General features: G+C 45.5%; 1 protein-coding gene across 4 annotated transcripts in view; it reads right to left on the bottom strand.

Moving 5' to 3' along the window:
• FBN3 (fibrillin 3) overlaps positions 1-18,611 on the bottom strand; it is a 120,172-nt gene extending 101,561 nt beyond the window's left edge. The window contains exons 1-2 of one of the 4 annotated variants that reach the window (XM_075776621.1): positions 18,576-18,611; positions 8,450-8,752 (exon numbers count right to left, since the gene is read on the bottom strand). In XM_075776621.1, coding sequence (XP_075632736.1) covers positions 8,450-8,619 — 170 coding nt within the window. In that variant the 5' untranslated portion in view covers positions 8,620-8,752; positions 18,576-18,611. Of the gene's footprint in view, positions 1-8,449; positions 8,753-10,381; positions 10,498-11,496; positions 11,623-18,575 lie in introns of those variants that run through there. The other 3 variants (XM_010298257.2, XM_075776620.1, XM_075776622.1) reach the window with 3 other exon arrangements.
• Between the last annotated feature and the right edge of the window lie 266 nt (positions 18,612-18,877).

Below are 18,877 nucleotides of genomic sequence, written 5' to 3'. Positions count from 1 at the left end.
GTTTAACTTTTAGGAAGGAGTTCAAGTCCCAGTGATTTCAATTACTTTTGCTTCTAAGAATTTGGTTTTAAAGGTGCAGAGATGCTAACTTTCTGTTACCACCAGTAGAAGTGACCCACCTTAAAACTGCTAACAGCTCCTTTGCTGGGTAACACTGCAAGCGCAAAAGTATTCAGAATTCAGCTGATCCTGAAGTTGTCTGCTGAGCTATGGATCGCTTTCCTAAGCCGCTCGGCAAGATCAGGAACACTCGATTCAGTAATAAATCTGTGGCAACAGAAACATTTCTCTCCGATCTCACTAAAGCCCCAGACTTGCCGTGTCTCTCACATCGCTACTGGAGACCCTTTACTTTCCCTGGCGCCTGGAGCACCCCTACCTCCATCCCCAGGGATAACGGCAGTGTGAGCAGGTGCACAGCTCCCTCCTGAGCAAACCCCGGTAGCATTACTGGGCATCTCATCTACGCTGATTAGCAACACTGACCTGGTCTCTGCTTGAGCCCAGACCAAGCAGCTGGGACTCAGAAGACCTTGACAGAAGAAGATACTCAAAGAAAGGTCAGCCTTTTGAGCACTGGAATTCAGCTGGTCATCCTCCACTGTGGCTCTCCTTAAGGAAATGGGGACAACTGGGAAGAGGTGGAAGAGTACATCACTGACCACTCCTCCTCCCGGAACCTTGGAGGGGCTCTAGACAAGAAAGATTGATTTAAGTGAACAGAGACTACTTTTTCTTGGTTATTTTAATTAACAGAAAAGAAGTCTTAAATTAAGTACTTATTTTAATCTCTGATTTTATGTTTTAGTTATTTTTTTTCCTAAAGAATGGATGATCTGAAACTAAAGATAGCCTTGACACCTAATTTAGCACTTCAATTAACCAGAAAAATGCACAATATCAAACTATATGCCTTTTAACTGAGCGATTACCTAGTTTCAAAGTTAATCAGGTGTCTACTGTTATTTTTATATATTAGAAAATGAGGAGAAATTAACTTATTTTTTTCCAGATGTTTATTACATTTCTACTTCTAATACATACTGTCTTTGGATTGACATTGAAACAGCATTAAATGGGCCTTTTTAATGTTCGATGGTACTTCTCCTGTTTCTGTGCCCACAGTTGAATGCCCTACCATTGTTTGGAGCAGAAGACAGCTTTGGGTGCCTTGGGGACAGGCCATCTCCAAATAGACACAGTCTTGAAAGATTACAGATCTCTATCTCAACCCCATTTTTCTGCTGAGATGCAGCTATCAGTAAGGTCATCGGTAAGGTGATGGAGCAAGAGACTACAATGAAGGGAAGTCCCACCAGGGACCTCTGGATCCCCAGTAAAAACACTGCAGCCCAGCTCAAAAATCCTCCCTGCACTCAGGCAGAGGTCCCCTAGGACCCCTTGCACACGTGGACTCCAGACTCACATACACAGAAAGCCAAGCTGAGAAGGTTGCCTGGTTGCCACCAGCTCACACCAAGATAAATCTCTACATTTACAAAGTACTGCCCAAGTTTAGGTGAGCTGAGCCATGCAAAACTCACTCCAGGGTAGACGCTTGAATTTTAGCTGAAAATTATGAAGAAGAAAAGAGATACAGAAATGATTTTTTAAAGATACATGGTTATTACTCAGGTTCATAAAAGGAATGAAGCAAAATGCAAGGAAAGTCTTACAAAGACTGTTCAGGTTTTGGATTCCATCTGCTTAGGTTAATGCCAAGTTCAAGCCCAATAATGCTCACAATTTTATTTTCTTTTTAGCTAAAGGGGTCTATAAAATCTTTTGTTATACACTTTTTTGTCAACAATAGTACTTTTTTCCTCTCTATTCAGATCTTTGCAAGTTTTATGAGTGATGGTAGGGAAAATCATCCCTTATTTGTGAACATTTAAATTTAAATTCTATATATGAGCAAGGAACCATAGAAAAGACTTTCCTTTGAAAAAGACTGAAAATGCAACTAATTTCCAGGAACTGCTTAACACCTTCATTTGGAAAGCAGCATTACCAACTCTTCCATCTTTTTTTTTCCCCCTCTTAAATTCTGAAATAAATCAAACTTCAAATACAGTTCTTAAAACTTCCAAACAAACCCCACATAACCTATTAACTTCAATGCCAGATAATCATTTGCCATGCCAATACTCGCCTTCACATTTCCTGCCAGTAACAAGAGAAACCAGCCTAGGCCAGAAGTCCAAGATCAACCATTTCACAATATAAATCAAGACGCAAGGAAAATTTAGGAACAAGAGTTTTAAGTCAGAAGTTTCCAGCTGCTGCCTTAATTTTGTTCCCTCTGTTGTTTGTAGTATTTCATCTCAGGCTCTATGAATAAATATCAAGGTTTACAGGTGTGAAGTATGTGGACCTGGAAGCAGCTGAGGTGTGCTCAAGAGGTAACTGGATCACAGTGACAGAAGCTCCAGCTGCATCTTTACTGAAGTGTTGTACACTCACTCTAAACTCAGCTTTAGCAAGCCTTGGAGCATGGAGAACCACATCCTGCCCAGGGCAGGAATGTGGTGGGAAAAGGCGAGCAAGCTTTGCTAGAGTTTGACCATGTTCTTCCCTGCCATATTCTTCCTCATCATTTCTAAGTGGAGATGCCCCAAAGCCACCTCCTTGAAGACAGAGAGTCCTCTATGCATCCATGAACATGCATTTCACCATCTTGTAAGGAAACTGGTATTTAGGATAGAATAAAATATTTCAGTTGGAAGTGGCCTACCATGATTGTCTAAGTCCAAGTGCAATGGCACATGGGCAACCACAAGCAGCACAGTCCATTTCAGACAGCAATTTTTAATAAGGACTGGAGTCCTGTTGCTACTCGTTGGCTACATGTGCGTGTAGTTTCAGTTGGTATAGTTAGTGACATACCCACAAACTTGCTTTTTTAAGTATTTAAACCATAGTTACAGGGTCTTTTTCACAAAAAGACCCACACAATCAGTAGGACAGAGTTTGGTTGCCTAAACTACAGGATTAAGTTAAGAAATGGGACACTTCATCTTCCACTGCCTTAGTAGCACCTTTGTTCTTACTCTAAAGAGGATTTCATTTTCAAGGGAGTTTTCTACAACTTCAAGGTCAAGAAAACAATTTTTTTTTTTTTTAATTAGGAAGGAAAGCTGAGCTTCTGCATTTAAAGCAACTCCACTCTGGGACTTTGAAGAAACCGATATCTCTCACTAGATTTACAGTAGCAGCAGAGATGGTAACACTGCAGAAAAGATTTGCTGACTCCCACTTAGGGCTTATTCCTTTCAACGAAGTCAACTAAAACATTATGCTTGAACTTGGCAGAGGCAGAATCAGGGCCTGAATCATGAAGCATCTGACAATGCTGTTGTGTTTTGGGCATCAGCTCTTTTTAAAGGCACATGTTTCTGATAAACCTAAAGCGAGCGTGAAGAAAATTACAATTGCTGCCTTAAAAAAACACTTTTGCAATTCCTGTATTAAGATGTTTGTGGATCTGCAACATGAGGAATGGAGTCAGATTAAAACACTGCTGGAAATCATCTGCTCTCTGTGCACATCTCAGAGGGAACTTCAAAAGCAATGAAGCTCATTTCTCTGCTATGTCCAATGTCCCCTTGACACTAAACACCCTCCCAGCATCAGCTCCAGTTTAACTTGGTGCCATGTGGTCCAGAATCACAGCCCGTGGCTTTGGCTTTCCCTCTCCACTGCATCTGAGCTGCCAAGCTTAGGGTGGTGGATGGAGAGTCCATCTACATCCCACCAACTCCTTCTGGGCCGATCTTTTGCAATCACAACATGCCTTTCCTCTCCATTCCCCAGTGTCAAGTTAGAAAATAAGGTGTCAAAAATCTACAGGAGAGCAGCTTGGAAACTCCTTATATACCCCATTCCCCACAATTAATTTAGACACCCCTCCATCTCTTTATATAAGTCAGAGCAACAGAAGAGATGACAAATGCCTGCCCAAACATCCTTTCTTCATCCATCTTCTCAATTGCAGTAGCCATTTCATAATTAATGGGCTTGACATAATTAGTTGTGTTTAAAGTCAGGCTATAGCTGAGCCTTTATTCTTACTTGAAAAAACAGGCAGCCACAAACTTACAGGAAATCATACTGCCAGCACACAGCTCAGCTGGCTGCAGACTAATCATCTTTTCTTTCCCCTTTGTTAAACACATTCTTGCTCTTGGAAACTGTTCAATAGTTCATTAAACTAATAATCCCATTCAAATCCTGCCTCATAAATGGATTTGTCAGTGCTGTTCCTTTCAGGAGACGGTCATTTTAAATTGTCTCTACTTTAATGAGTTTAAGGACAGATTAAATCATGGCTTTGGCTGTGATTTATTGCTCCACATTACATTATTAATTGTTATTTGTAAAGGCATTGGTGAATAACAGGCTTGCTTATTTTGCATTTATTTCATACATTTCCCTTTCTAAAGGAGACTGGGATGGGAACAGAGCTCCCAATAAGTATGTTTCCAGCAGAAACGTATACAATCTTTCCTGCTGAAGCCTCTTTCCCCAACAAGACATCTACAACTGTCCTCATGCACAGCCAGTTCACTCGAGACATCAGCAAGGAGAGCTTGTGTCGGTCACACTGAAGTAACTAGAGAGCAGTGTCTCACTACAAAGTCTATGATACTAAATGATAACATGTATTTCTATTAGTACTAATCGATTAAGACTTCACACAAAAGTAACTTGCCACCAAAAGAGAGCAGATATCCTGTGCTACTTAGGCTTACTCAAGACTTTCCTGGGAAACCCACAGAAAGTTATTTGTGCAGGAGTAAGAGATACTTAAGAAAAAATTAAGAAAGGAGCACCAAATACGTTTGGTTATTTGATTCTTCCAGAGCTGGTAAAAATTTCCCTATAAAGAAATCTGGGTCACATTGCTCTGTGCAGTTCTGGTGTGATTCTATTTTCTTGTTGAAATTGTAATCTAACACAATTTAGAGATAGGGGAATCCGTGGTTCAACCCACCCAAGAGAAAAGGGGGTACGTACATGAATAAATGGCAGAGCAAGAGCCAGACCTAGCTTGTCAAGCTAGATAGATTAGAGGACTCAAAGGACAGTCACCTATCTGTCATAATCCATTTTGGGAGCAAAACCATTTCTGCCATGGACAAAGTGATCTGTAAATGGCATGTTAACATTGTAAAAGGCTTTGAGATCTGGCCAGATAGGTCTCAAGCATAGTGTATGAAAGGAAAACACTTATTAACTTGTGTTGGAAAGACAAATTATTTCAAGGAACAAATAAGAAGGGTTACAGACAGTCCAAAAGCCCTGAGCAGAAGGTTTCCATGAAGGAGGAGAGGAAACAGAAGTTAGGACTCTCCACTGTATCATTATTAGATCTAACCAGTGAATCCTCAAAATCTGTTTGTCCGTTTCCTTCCGTTCACAACGATATACAAACTTTTGAACATTCCCACAGAAACCAGAGCGTTCGGGACGGTGGCTGGGGGTGGTGGTCCAGGGCTCACCAGGGAAGCTGCCAGTTCAGACCCATGTGATGCAGCTAAGCTTTGCTGTATTTTAATTCCAGTTCTATTTACATTCCTTTCATGCAAGCCTCAGAACCACAGAAAGTCTTAGAACCAAAAGATATTCCAAATGAAAGTTGGATTGAAATTAGTGTACCTCTAAAAAAGAAAGTTGTGGGCCTTTGAAAGCAAATGCCAAAGCAAATATTTGAAATTGTGTCATAAACTATTAAAATAGACTCCACAGATAAACATGTTTAGAGGTTCAAATGTGTGCTTAGAGGTGTGACATTCTAAAACAGATGATTCCACAACTCACAATAGTCAAGCTAAGCTACCTGCATGCCTATATTGTAAAGTAACACCAAATTTGGAAAAAAAACCAACCCACAACCCTACCTTCCTTTACATTTAAAGTTGCACCAAGAAAACTCACTGTTCATTCATTTCTTTTGCTACTGCAGTGCTAGTCTGAGTGAACCAAACCTTAAATTATGACTTATCTGATCTTCCCAAAGTAGTATATCAAATTCAGATTTTATAGCAGCAACGAATCCCGATACCTTAAGACAGCAAAACCAAGTCAGGGAAGAGATTGATTCACAACTGCAACTATCCAGAATTGTTTCAAGGCAGAGCATAAGGATGAGGGACTAGGGCTGTTTGGGGAATCTACAACAAAAAATTATTGGGTCTGAGAGTCTGCAGGAGATGGCTTTCACTGGCTGCCAGATCCATCTACAGCATCGCAGCTGGTGACATCTGTAGCTGCTTTCTAAGCCCAGTACAACATTATTTAAAACATCACTCTTCAATATATTTCTCATCTTAAGTGGTTTTTATCTGCCTGTAAAATAGAGATTTTCAAGAGATTGCTGAAGGGCTGGAAATCCTGAAGGAGATGTTTGGACACAAAGCTTCAGAGACTGTCAGGGTCACTTGACACGGAGCATGGGAAGCGCCTGGGGCAGAAGCTCCAGCCACGCTGAGTTTTGCCAGCTTCCCCTCTGTTGCCCACCATGATTCCCTCCCTTGAAACAAGGCTGCTCTCCCAAGGGCCAAGAAACAATGATTCTTCAGTTGTCTTAAATTATAGTCCCACAGACTTCCTTAAACAGACCCTGCACTTATCCCAGTGGGTTTTTTTCTTTTCCTACAGCAATTGCTTCAGAGGGCATGAGGAAAGCTGAAGAGAAAATGAAGGAGGTAGCAGTGTGGTCCTCAGCTCTCTGCAGGGGACTGGGAGTCAGACACTTCAGGCCTGATTCTGATCCTGCCTCAAACTTATTGTGTGGCCACTAAGAACTTAACCAATAATTTGGCATTACTTAAATGTTGGTCCATGTCTGAGGTTTTAAAGTGAGAAGGGTTTCCAGAAGTAATTTCCTAACTTGGGCTTCATTTTAAAAATGCACTTGGGATTTGGACCCTTCAGACTCACCAAAAGTCAAAAGGATTTAAGCTGTAAACCCTTTTTGAAAACAGGATCTGGTCACCTAAGTCACTGAGTGCCATAAGACCAGTGGGCACCAGTGACCTTCTCTCGGGTCCCATGGGGAATGGAAACACTCATTGTTTCCTTGCTCTGCCCTTCCTTTCTCTTCACAGGGCTGTGTGAGAGATTATCCATGCACACATCAACTCCTTCCCATCCTTTCTGTCCCCACTACGGGCACAGTAACCAATCACACAGCCATGGGCAGCCAGGCTGAACAAGAGTCTCTGGATCTGGTAGACTGTCACCCCATCCTCTTCAAGAAACAGCCTTCATCCCCTATAGTCATAAAAATTTGGGATGTTTTATGTGAGGGATAATGAACTCAAGAAGAGGAGCACGGCAAAAGTACTTCTGGGTCATATTTGGGGAGATAGAGGGTGTCCCTACCCTGCAAGTGAGGCGATGGCTGCTCTTGGTAGCTAGTCTTGAGAAGACCAAACCCCTAGGACACTTGCTGTCCATCTTTTCTGAATCCACCGTAGCAGGAGGGAGTGGCCACGCACATTTGAATTCCAAGAGCAGATGCCGCCAGCCCCACGGCCCTGCCCCTGGCAGCTCGACAGCCAGGCTCTGTGTTCCAGCTCCAGCCCAAACACAGCACATTTGACCGTCTGGGCTGAAAGCACGGCACTCCATCCCATTCAAGAAGCATTCCCCAGCAAGTGCCGGAGGACTCTGGCACGGCCCAGGCTTCGCGCGTGTATCACGTTCTGCTCCGATTCTGCCCACTGACACAGGAACACTTTCCAAGAACTACAGCCAGGCAGACTTAAAATAACCCAGAATCAATGCCGGGGCCAGGAACCATCTTGAGAGTATGCAAACACAGCTGAGATCCAGCACAAGCTTCAGGGTTTTCTAGCTGAGCCCTGTCTCCCTCCTCAGGTGGAAAACGCTCACAGGTCCAGCTCTCGCACTGATTAGTCTACAGATGAGACCACAAGCTGCAACTATGCTGCACAACGAGGGACTTGGTGCATCACCTTCCCATTAGCGACAACCGCCACATAAAAGCGGCCATCAGAGGCAGTAACCTCTCAGTACAGCCCAGAGCATTGGCTGGTAGCAGGGAGACTAAGGCGACTGCAGGGTTGAAACCTGAGTTGACAGCATCCCCACTAGCAACAGTGGAAAGCCCAGCCACAGCCACCACCCCAGCTGAATGCACAGCGTCCCTCCCACCAACACGCAGGGTGTCACAGTCCTGGCAGGTAAGCCCTAAGGTGTGTGATCCCTTGAACAAAGCAGCAGAGCTCAGTGCACAGCTCTCTGCTCACATGGGAATCTACTTTGTCATCCCCTGTGGCATGAGCTTTCCTCCTGTCATAGGTCTGCAGAGCAGACTCATTCCTGAGCTCAAGGAAAGGACAGAAAAGGCAATTCTGTAAGCATGTGCTATGATAATAAACCAAGTTCTGCTTTGTAAAATAGAAAAGAACATTAAACGTACCCTCGTAAAGTGTCTTGGCCTCTTCTTCTCACTCTGTTTGCTGGCTGTCTTTCCTCGTAGCCTGCAAATCTGTCTGTCTGCAAGTCCCCTTCATATTGACCCTGGGCTTGTTCCACGTACATAACTGCTGTACATCCCAGCATGAACCTGGCCAGCCATAATACCCCCATGATGGCACGGATTCCTCAGTTCCCCCGGCTGTCCTGAAAGCTTCTTCCAGCTGGAGGGTCCCTGCTGCCTTGGTGGAGGATGGTTTTTGGCAGCAGCCCCTAAGTGCCAAGGTGCCGTCCTGCTGTTCCCTTTCTAGATGCAGAGAGACAAGAAAGAGACACACAAGTGTTCTTAAGGGCTTTCACATTTTTAAAATGATTGCTCATCCCAGGTGACCCCCTTCCCAGAGTTAATACAGTCGGCTCATACAGTCACACCAAGTTTGGCTCCTTGTTCATGCAGCCAACAGGCTCACACTGTCATTCCCTACCACAGTATTGTCAAATTCCACACACACACCCCCCCCCCCAAGAGCTGGAAACCAAAAGACGACCTCCAAGAGTCATAGTTCTGCCCTTACATCTATTTTCCTGCCCTCCTGGTGGAGAAATGAAGAGGGACAAAAGCATGCCTGTCCTGGGCTGGCCCATGGTGGTGGGTTACAATACTGACCTTGACATAGCGCCTTGGGTCAGAGGAACAACAGGACATGCAGGGTTATGACGCAAGAGAACTTCAAGAAAGAACAGATCCTATTTAGGGACTATCTTCCCAGGTCCCACAACTCTGTTTAACTGCATCGTACTCCAGACAGGTCATGGCATGGACATCAGTTGCTGGAAAACAACCTCCCAGATACCTGGTAATTCTAACTGGCTGAAGAAAGCAGTCTGCTGGCAAACCCAGGGGAACATGTACCCCAGCGCTGGAGGTGGGCAAAAGGGTTATCATGGGCTGAAGCGAGATGGAAGACTGAGCTGGGGCTAGAGCACAAAAACATGGTGCATGAAGCTAAGCCTGGTTTCCATGGAGGGTGAAGGGACAGAGAAGATGAAGGGCTGGGCACGCTGGAGAAGGAGAGCTGGGACAGGTAGCCAAGCATGAGAGGCCATGCGGAGAGGGACGATACAGGGTCCAAAGCCTCTGTGGAGAGGAGGGAGTGGGCCAGTGGAGGCAGCAAGGAGACCCCTGACACCTCTGGTTGTGGGTGCACCTTGGGGCGAGCACAGCACAGCCAGATCTATGGGGCTGGGGCCAGCAACCGAGCCTATGAAATGGCCATAGCTGGGCAGGGGCCAGGGCCAGGGTTTGGCCCTGAATCACAACCCAGGCAGGTCCCCAGAGACCTTCTGCCCTGAGTAAGCCCGTCCTGAAGAACAAGGCCCCTTCCTGGGGGTAGGTGACATGGTGGAGGGGTCCCGTGGGCCCTGCCTGGGCCCAGAGGGGAGCTGGAGCACTGAGGGGAGAAGGAGCCTCTGGAGCAGCTTTATTTTAGTCCCAAAAGCTGTCCTGGGTCCGAGAGTCCCCAGGAACTGGGCAGGGGGGAACAGCCCAGGGCAAGGGGTACAGACCCTGGCACCACACAGACCCCCAGCAGTCAGTGCCACCCTGGGGTGGCTGTCCGTGACCAGGCAGATGGTCTCGGCCTGAGGGTGCTGGTACGGGGTGCCAGGGGCAGGCAGGGCTGTGAGGCCGCGCTCAGGGTGGGAGACCAGGGAGGCAACAAGCTCAGTGAAAGAGCTGTGCAAACCAGATTGCAGAGGAATGTGCTCCACAGACTGTGCCCCCTTCTTCCCTCTTCTTCCTCCCCCCCCCCGATCCCATTGCTACCCCCTTCCCCCCCACCATTCCTCAAATCTCCCAGCCCCGCACGTGAAAACGGGGCAGGGGAGCCCTTCCTTCCTTCTCCTGGCCGGCGGAGGGTCAAAAAGCATCTCTCACCTCAAGACCCCAAAGTTTGCTCCTCACGGGTCTCCCCTCTCCACCCCAGAGTGGAAATATCTGCCGCTTCTGCGAGAGGCACGGGCTCCGCGTCCGCTCCCGCGGGGAGGGACAGGGCCCCCGAGCCTCCCCTAACTGTCCCCCTTGCTTTCCCACAGCAGCACTTTCCAGCCCAGCCCCAAACCAGGCAGAAAAAAAAATCAGCCTAGACAAGGCAGAAAATGTGTCTGAACCAAAAAAAAGAAAAATATTTTAAAAAAAACCCCAACAAACTAAAGCAAAAAACCACCCCACCACTGCTCCCAGTGTCCCAGCTGGGAATCTCTCAGCTCTTGAGGGCATGCATTTTTCAGGCTCTAATATTTCAAATGCAGTGAATGAGAAAGACAGAGTGGGAAGGAAAAAGGCAGGGCTGGGAGCAGAGGCAGAGACAAAGAAACTGCCCTTCCTGAGAGCTCTGCTACTTCGCTACACGCCTGTCTGCTGAAGGCTGGGGTACGATTATCCGCAGCGAGACAAAAGGGAGAGCGTTTCCTCTGCTCCCAGAGCTCCTGAGGTAGAGCACAGATGGAAAAAGAAGTCATAAAGAAAAAAAAAAGAAAGCATGAAGTTTTGCACTTCGGGAGATTTCCAGCCTTCGTGCAGAAATTTAAACTGAAGAAAGTTGAGATGCATCCATTTCCTCGCGGAGAAATTAGAAGCGTGACAAATGATCGATACAGAGGCACGTACTCTGAGACCGTTCACACAAGACTTAGTAAGAGTATGGAAAAGTCATTTACACCATCAAAAGAGTTTTTTTTTTTAAAAAAAGACTTAAAAATTATTTTCAGCTCTGAGAAATTCCATGAAACCCCACTTGTAAGAAATACACTGACAAAGCAAAGAGAGAATCAATCACTAAATCAGATTTTAAACTGATTTGCAAGTTTGGAGGGAACCAGGAAAGAAGTTTCAAAAACCATGCCTTGGAGTGTGCAAATTAAATCAATCCCCAAAAAATGTGCAAAACACAATAAAACACAATTAGGCAGACAAACAATTAGGCAGATAAAGAGAAAGAAATCAGCTCTTAGCTATGCAGCTCTGGATTTAGTCCGAAACTGTTTAAATACCTTTACGTCCTGGAACTGGTGATGTGCCCAGAGCTCCTTTGTTTAGTGGAGATCTGGGCAGAAAAGAAGGGAATAAACCCCTCAACTCTTGAAGGAGAGAAGAAAAGGTACAGCCTCATCCAAATTGGACAGGGGGAGGGCCTTGCGGCGGAGAAAGGGGTGCAGGAGGAGTGGGAGTAGCGAGAGGACAACCCTACCGCATTCTTCAGCCAAAAGTTTTTAACTTCAAGGAGGGGCTGGGGGAGAGGTTGGGTTTAGCAGGAGCCGTCTGAATGCAGACATGATTATCACCTAGCCATTCCTTCTGAACCGAGGACTCGTTTTGGTTCAGTTAATTAGGGAACGTTTTCGGTTCAGCTGGATGCGGTGAGTGCTTGTCCCAAATTTAGGCTGGAGCTGCAGGAGGCAGGAGGGCATTAGTAACAGTGACTTCACATCAAAAGAGTTGGTGAAAAATAATTCGGTTTCAATTTGGGACTTATTCTTCATTTCTTTTTTTGAAAAATGTTGGTGTGTTAACAGTAGAAAAAAAAAGATTTCAAGTAAAAGGCACTTTTCTTGCTGATCACTTTCCTGTAGTTAGTGCAACTAATGTGAAACAATTCAGGAAAGACAGATGGCTTGAAGGATAGGTGACCCAGCCCAAGACCTTCACACTCAAAAGTTACCTTGGCTCCAGAGGAGTCAAAAAAAAATCTCTGAAGTTAAAAGCATTTTCTCAAATTAAATAATTTTTTTTTAAAAAAAAAAGTATGTTGGTGGTATTAAGTCTTTCTTCTAAGGAAGAACTTTGAGTGTCAGCTCTGAGTAATTCCACTCTTTTGCTCTGTACAAAAAAAAATCTTCTGTCTGTCTCTTGCTTTAGGAATCATTACTGATGGCTTTTCTTTAAATAATATATAAGAACATGCACGCGGCCCTCCTCCTCTGAGCTCCCTCTGCTCTGTGCCACTGCAAACCCACGACTTTTCCAGGAGGTGGAAGTCCCCCAGCGTGGACGGAAGGCATGCCACAAGTCTCCCCGGAAAGCCCAAATCAAGCTGCTTTTCAGGTCAGAGAGGTTCAGAGAAGTTTCTGCACCAAACGGAACCCAAACGGCCGTGCACAACGCACCCGGTGAGGCGAACGCCTCCTCATTATCCCACCATCTGGCTTGGAGCTCCGTTACCTCTTTACACCCAGCGGATGAGGGTTCAAATGCAGCTATCGCATCAGTTCACAGAGGTGCAGAAATTCCAGGGCAAACCCCAAGCTGACGGGGAGACTGTCATCTCTTCTCCTTCTGCCTCTTTGAAATGTCCTTGCTGCCTTCTTTGTTCTTTTCCCTCTTCCTCATCAACCCCCTACCAGCTTTATAGAAGTCAGAATGATGCTCAGCCTAATTAACAGCAAACTTGCTGAGACTAACAGGGAAAAGGCAGAGCTGGTTTTCGCAGGCAGCCAATAATGGAGCATTGCAAGGAATGCAGCTCTGTCAACACGTCTGCAGCGCTCCGTACAGCTCCACGAGATACAAAAAGTATTTCCTGGGCCCAATCCTGCAATACCTATTTCAGTTTAAAATAAACGTGGACTTTACCTGGTTGAGAATGGCAGGACTGGGGCATTGCCCAGAGCAGAACAGCAAGGAAAACACCAGAATCTACATTTTTCTCCCTCTCAAGGGCACAGCAAGTTGGTGACAACTGCCGAGGCAAAAAATTAGCTTTCTAGTGTAGTTTAATCCTTGCTAGCTCCTAGATTGTGATCACCACGTTGTATATGTGGCACTGGATAGTTAAAGGTATTCTGACTCCTAAAAATGCACGCAGGGCCTTTCTTGTATTTGCAGAAGCTCCCAGAAATCTATCCATAACTTCTGACCACTAAGTATCTTAAGTAGACTTCCAACTGTCCAAAGCAGGCGATAATATATAAATGAATTTCTTTCTTCTTTCCCAGGTGTAAAATCAACCACAAATCCTTCCTTTCGGAAAGCATTTGTAATGCCAGTTAGATTTTATTCAGTTCTACAGTCTGGGGTATCCAGGCTAGCAAAGACTGTTCTTTGTGCTTGGAATAGATGCTATCCCTTGTCTCACCTCTGGCATGATCTGCTCAAGCCACTTCCTCTGTTCACGCACACGTAAGCAGCCTCAGAGACCACTTTTAATTAACATTTCCTGGGTACATTTGCTCTCCTCTGAGGGCTGCAGCAGGACACAGCCCTCCAAACAACTGGCACGCGTGGGAAATATATTCTTTTTCTCTGCATTCCACTTTGGAGGGATTAAAATGCTTCTTAATCCCTCCAACATACGCAAACCTCGATGAGCATGATGCTTTTTTGCTCCCTCCCTGACTTTCTAGAGCAGGGCTTTTCAGCCCAGCTGCACAGGATTAGGGCACAGCAAGCCCCAGGATTCAGGCATCCCAGCAAGATCTCCTTCAAAACCTCGTTCAAGCCTCCAACCAGTTCTTTATTTCCCTGCCATCAAATGCTTGTTGCTGGCCACAGGGAGTTACAAACACTTGTATACATTTGTCTAGCTCCCCATCTGTTTTCTCCCTGGGTGTTTTGGCATTGCTTTTGTGCGCAAGAATATATCCATCCCAGCCATTCCTGGGTCCGCCTGGTCCTAAGCAGTCCAGAGAAGGCAAGTGAATACCACATATAACCTACCTCTGCTGTTTGCATCCAATATAACTTCAGAGCAAACCTCGAGTTAGGGTGGGAGAAGGAGTTGGCAAAAAAAACCAATCAAAACTTCTTTCTTTCAGGCAATACCAGGGTGCACATCAGCAAGAAGTGGTAGACCAGTTGCTGTTTCACACCTAGATTGCTTCACAGCCCAGAAAAGCCTGCAAGGGAAAAAGCTTGGAAGGAAGAGGAGCAGGATGGCTTAAATACACTCCCAACCAGCCCACGCAAAATTACCCTAAATAAAAAGCAGCTGTCCTTCTGCAATTTAAATTTAAGAGTCAAATGGAGAGCCCCTGTTTGTAGGAATAAAGGCAGATAAGTATCAATCACATGGCAGATCCAGCTGGAGCAGTTTGCTATGGGCCAGGAACAGTGACCGCTGTTTTAACTAAGCCTGCCTAACTGACCAACTTCATTTAGATAAATTTTCTTAGCTTGTGGCTTCCAAATCGTACCCAAAGAAAACTCTGAGGGCCCAGACTTTTGCATAAGCGTGTGAACTGCTGTAAAGTTAATATCATAGGGAAAAAAAAATATCAGTTGCCAGCCTCTCAAAATTAGCAAATATTTTTTCGTGCCAACTGCACTGCATTTAAGATCCCTGCCTGTAAAACAGGGTAACGCCTCGCCTTAGTTCACAGGGCTGTCATGAAGATAAACTGCTTGTGAAGTGTTTCAGTTTTAATAGGTGGAAACAGTGGAAAAATGCTTGTAATTAATTATTATTATTAATTATGTGCTTAGAATAGAGCTGTACAAGTAATTGAATTTTTTTTGCTGCACTGGACAAACTGAAAAATAAAGGAAGAGTCATTTAGGGGTGATTTGATGAACATTTTAGCTTGACATGAACATATAATTTGACTTTACACAATGCACTTTTGGTTTTGGAGGAGTTTTTAATTTATTTTAAATTATTATATTTATTCAAGCTCCTAAAATGTTGTTTTGAAAAAGTACAGCATATAATTATTTGCAAATAATAAATTATCTGTCAAAACTGTTTGACAAACTCAGTAGAGATTTGTAAGTTTTTCATAGTATCAGTCCAGGAATTTTTGCCATGCCTCTTGTGTGCCTAGACGGAACTGTGAGCAAGAAATAACACATATGACCATCTGACAAGGTAGAGGAAAAGATCACATCTCTTCATTTTGGTGAGCTCCAGGTATCACATGCACTGCACATGACATTCCTATGGAAAACCAGCATGAGCTCCTCGTTAATTAACGTCATTTCATGAAAATGCACAGGGGACGATGGTCAAAGTTACCCAGACAGTTGTTAACTTCAACATTTTCTTTTTAGTGCTGGACTCGGCTATCTCTTGGCTCTTTCTCTGGGCAATACATGATATCGGGATCTTAGGAACATAAGTATAATGAGAGATGGGAATTTGGCTTTTTCTGTCTCTCGCGCTAGTGTCGGTTCCAATGTTACACCTCTTTCCTACATTTCTGCACAAAAGTGTAGATGATGTCTTCAGTCATATCAGTGACTGTCAAAAACATACAACAGAGCTGAGTTAAAGTAGCTTTAACTTTTCCATTTCTGACTTCATTGAGTGTAATCTAAAAAATGTATTCACTAAAATTAGTACATGTTGCTTCTTGCAAGATGACACAATTGCTGTCAGGACAGCAACAGTTCTTAATCGTGATGTCATTTAAAAAAAAAAAAAATCAAGGTCAGGCTCTTGTGTGCAGATTCTCGCTGAGAACTGAGGTCAGGGAATGTGGGATTTACACTGCCGCGCCGAGTTCCCTGCAAGGCCGTGTCCTGGCAAGCACACAGCAGCTCGCTCTAGCTTTGAAACTAAGAAATTAAGAGATTTTATTTAAAGAGAATGGTGTAAAATGGTCTGAGGAGGATACAGCGAGGTGGACGCGGCTGATAAACCTGCGCTACCCGAGAGCTTTGCGGTGCCAGGGCATGGGATGCTGCCAGCAGGCAGAGCTCTGGTCACTAGGACCAGCTACTCAGATGATGGTGATGGAGAAGGCCAGGAGAAGGATCCTAAGAAGCCAGATAGCCACAACTGTGCAAAGGAGACCATGGGCTCCACTCCTCCTTGGTAAGGAGCCAAAGTTGCTCTGTCCTGGATGGAGTTGTTGCCCCTGGACTCCTCCTGAAAGATAGGTGGATGTTCCTTGGGCCCAGAACCGCCTGCAGAGCATCCCTTCCTCCTGCAGCTGCTCCAGAGCGGCAGAGAGTGACCGGAGTCCTGTCCCTCTAAGAACAGGACTTGTCCAGAGATAGGCCAGGCTCAGATGAGCTGGGTAACGGCATGGGAAGACACATCCCCTGAATCTGCTTCACTGCAAGCTAACAGAGCTCTGGGGTTGTCTTCCAGGCTGGGTTTGCTGCAGTACGAACAGGTAACCCTGTAATTCAGGCTCTGGCATGCCAGGAGCCGTGCAGCCGTGTGTGCTGGGACCCATGTCCAAGGAAACCTGGCAAGGTAGCAGAATGTCTGATAGTCTGGGCAGATGGCCTGTGGGCAGTCTGCAAGGCAGACACACGGCAAGGGACGTCTGCTTTTCCTGCAGCAAAAGGCTTCTCGGCAAACCCCAAGAGTGTGCGTGCCACGTGCTATTACCTGGACAATATGCTTTTGGTGCTGTTTCTGGGTGTTCTACAACATAAGTGATTTTTGTGAGATCAAGAAAGAGTCCAAGAGACAAGTTCCATCTTTCTTCAGGTCTGCTGAGGGACAATCATGACATCTCCCTGTGCTTCAGCTTCCACACCCCCAGACGGAGGCATGATGCCACCTTCCTTTAAAACGAGCGTCTGCAGTGAACAGGAGTCAAAAACAGATGCAGGGAATTTCCAGAAGCTTCTCGTCAAATTTCATAACTTATTGAAGATCAAAAGTGGAAGCCAGCAGCACCACATGAAGCATTTAAAGACAGTCAGGAATAAATTCAGACAAAGGTTTCCTCAGGGAAATTGTTCCACACCATTAACTGTTTCACTTGCTTTCCAGTTTAGCTTACAGTCTAGCACGATCAACAGGTTTTTAACATCAAACCAGACTGTTTTATCACCTTATCTGACATTCGAAATAATGCAGCCGAGATCATTTTGCTGCCTCACCTTTTGCTGACTCCAGTGACATCTGTTTGCCTAAACCATATCGTAAAAAAGGTCCTGTGCGGACATCAAGGCGCTAGGATTAATGATATGACCCTCTCTACTCAGGCAGGCAGTGGAAGGGAACGGATGAGCCCAGGGAGTAGGTGATTCCCATCGAAGGTTTAAAACAGCTGGACGAGCTGTGCTGTGCACAGTTAATGCCAGAGCAGCGTCGCCTGGCAGGGGAAGGGTTAAGTGATGTTCCAGTACCTTGCCTTTGTCATGAAAATGTGACTCTCTCTGATCTCTGCAGCAATGAATCTACTGCCACCCCCAGAAATTATCTCCCTCATTAATCACCCTCTGATCTGGTGGACAGTTAATAGGAGGCAGCCATCTGCCTGGGTCAGAGACAGCTGATACCCCCAAAAGGGTGCAAGTTAGCCCACCTACTGACAATGGGAAATAGCAGTGGCTTTCACCTCCCAGAATACTGCACATCTCCTGCCCATTGTCTAGATGCCCTTTAAAATTCACCAAAAAAACCTCCAAACCCCAAAGCATCCCGAGGGATCACCCTATGGCTGATACCTAAAATAACCCAAGTGCATTGCACGCTGGCATGAAACAGCACTGGAAAGTCTCCAAATGCAACTGTCACTGCCCAGGGTGAGCCCTGGAGGAGCTGCCCTCACAAAATCCAGTTTGGGGTATTTTTTAGGGGGAAAAAAAAATGTTCTTCAATAAGGTCTTCTCCCAGTAAGGTAAGAGAGTCTATAGCAGGATTTATGGGAGGAGGGAAATCTGTTATTGCAAATGTCCCCGCTGGGCACGCTTTACATTAATAATTTTAATTCCAGAAAGCCAAAGTTTGCTTGGTGTGTTGCAAGGGAAGCCCCAGGCATGAGGACAGGCGTTTGACTTCCAGCACAGCAAGTGACACGGGAAGGGACCCGCAGCCACCTCCTGGTGCGCTGAGCAACCCAGTCACTTGGGGCATCGGTGGGGGATGTTCGTGCAGGTGCTGGAGCAGGGGGAGAAGGTGGGGAGAGGAGTCAAACCTGGGGAGAAAGGACGGGGCACCAGTGGGAGAGAGGCAGGACTGTAATGTGTTAACAACAGCTCACAGCCATCGGCCTTGCTGTTGCTCACAGTTCCCAGACTGGGATGTGAAGAGTCCTGCTGCTGCTCGTGCAAAAACCAAGAGCATTTTAGTAGTTTAAGTGGTCTTTTGTTTCATAGCTTTGCAAAAGCTGAAAGGCCTGATGATAAAAGCAGTTGCTGAAATGCCAAACATAGAGCAGTGGATGGCACTTACTTATTTTCTTTGTCCTTTGAATCACGTTGTCCAGATTTCATGCTCATCACGATGGACAGAAAAGAGTGAGGTCAGGCAGAAAAGGGCGGCTGTCTTCTGGACATCCAGACCAGGAACAATCCTCTGGTCTCTGTTCACGCTGTCAGCCCTCAGTTCCAAGCTGGCAGAGGAACCACCACTATTTCGGATGGCCCACAGAGTAGCCTTGCCCTTGCAGCACGGCTGGTCTTGCTCAGGTCCTGCTGGAGTCCTTTCAGAGCAATGAGAAGAGTCCTCATTTCCCTCTGCACCAGGACAGGATC

This window comes from Balearica regulorum, chromosome 26 (assembly GCF_011004875.1).
Source record: "Balearica regulorum gibbericeps isolate bBalReg1 chromosome 26, bBalReg1.pri, whole genome shotgun sequence".
Lineage (NCBI taxonomy): Eukaryota > Metazoa > Chordata > Aves > Gruiformes > Gruidae > Balearica > Balearica regulorum.
This window is presented reverse-complemented; position numbering and strand designations above follow the sequence as displayed.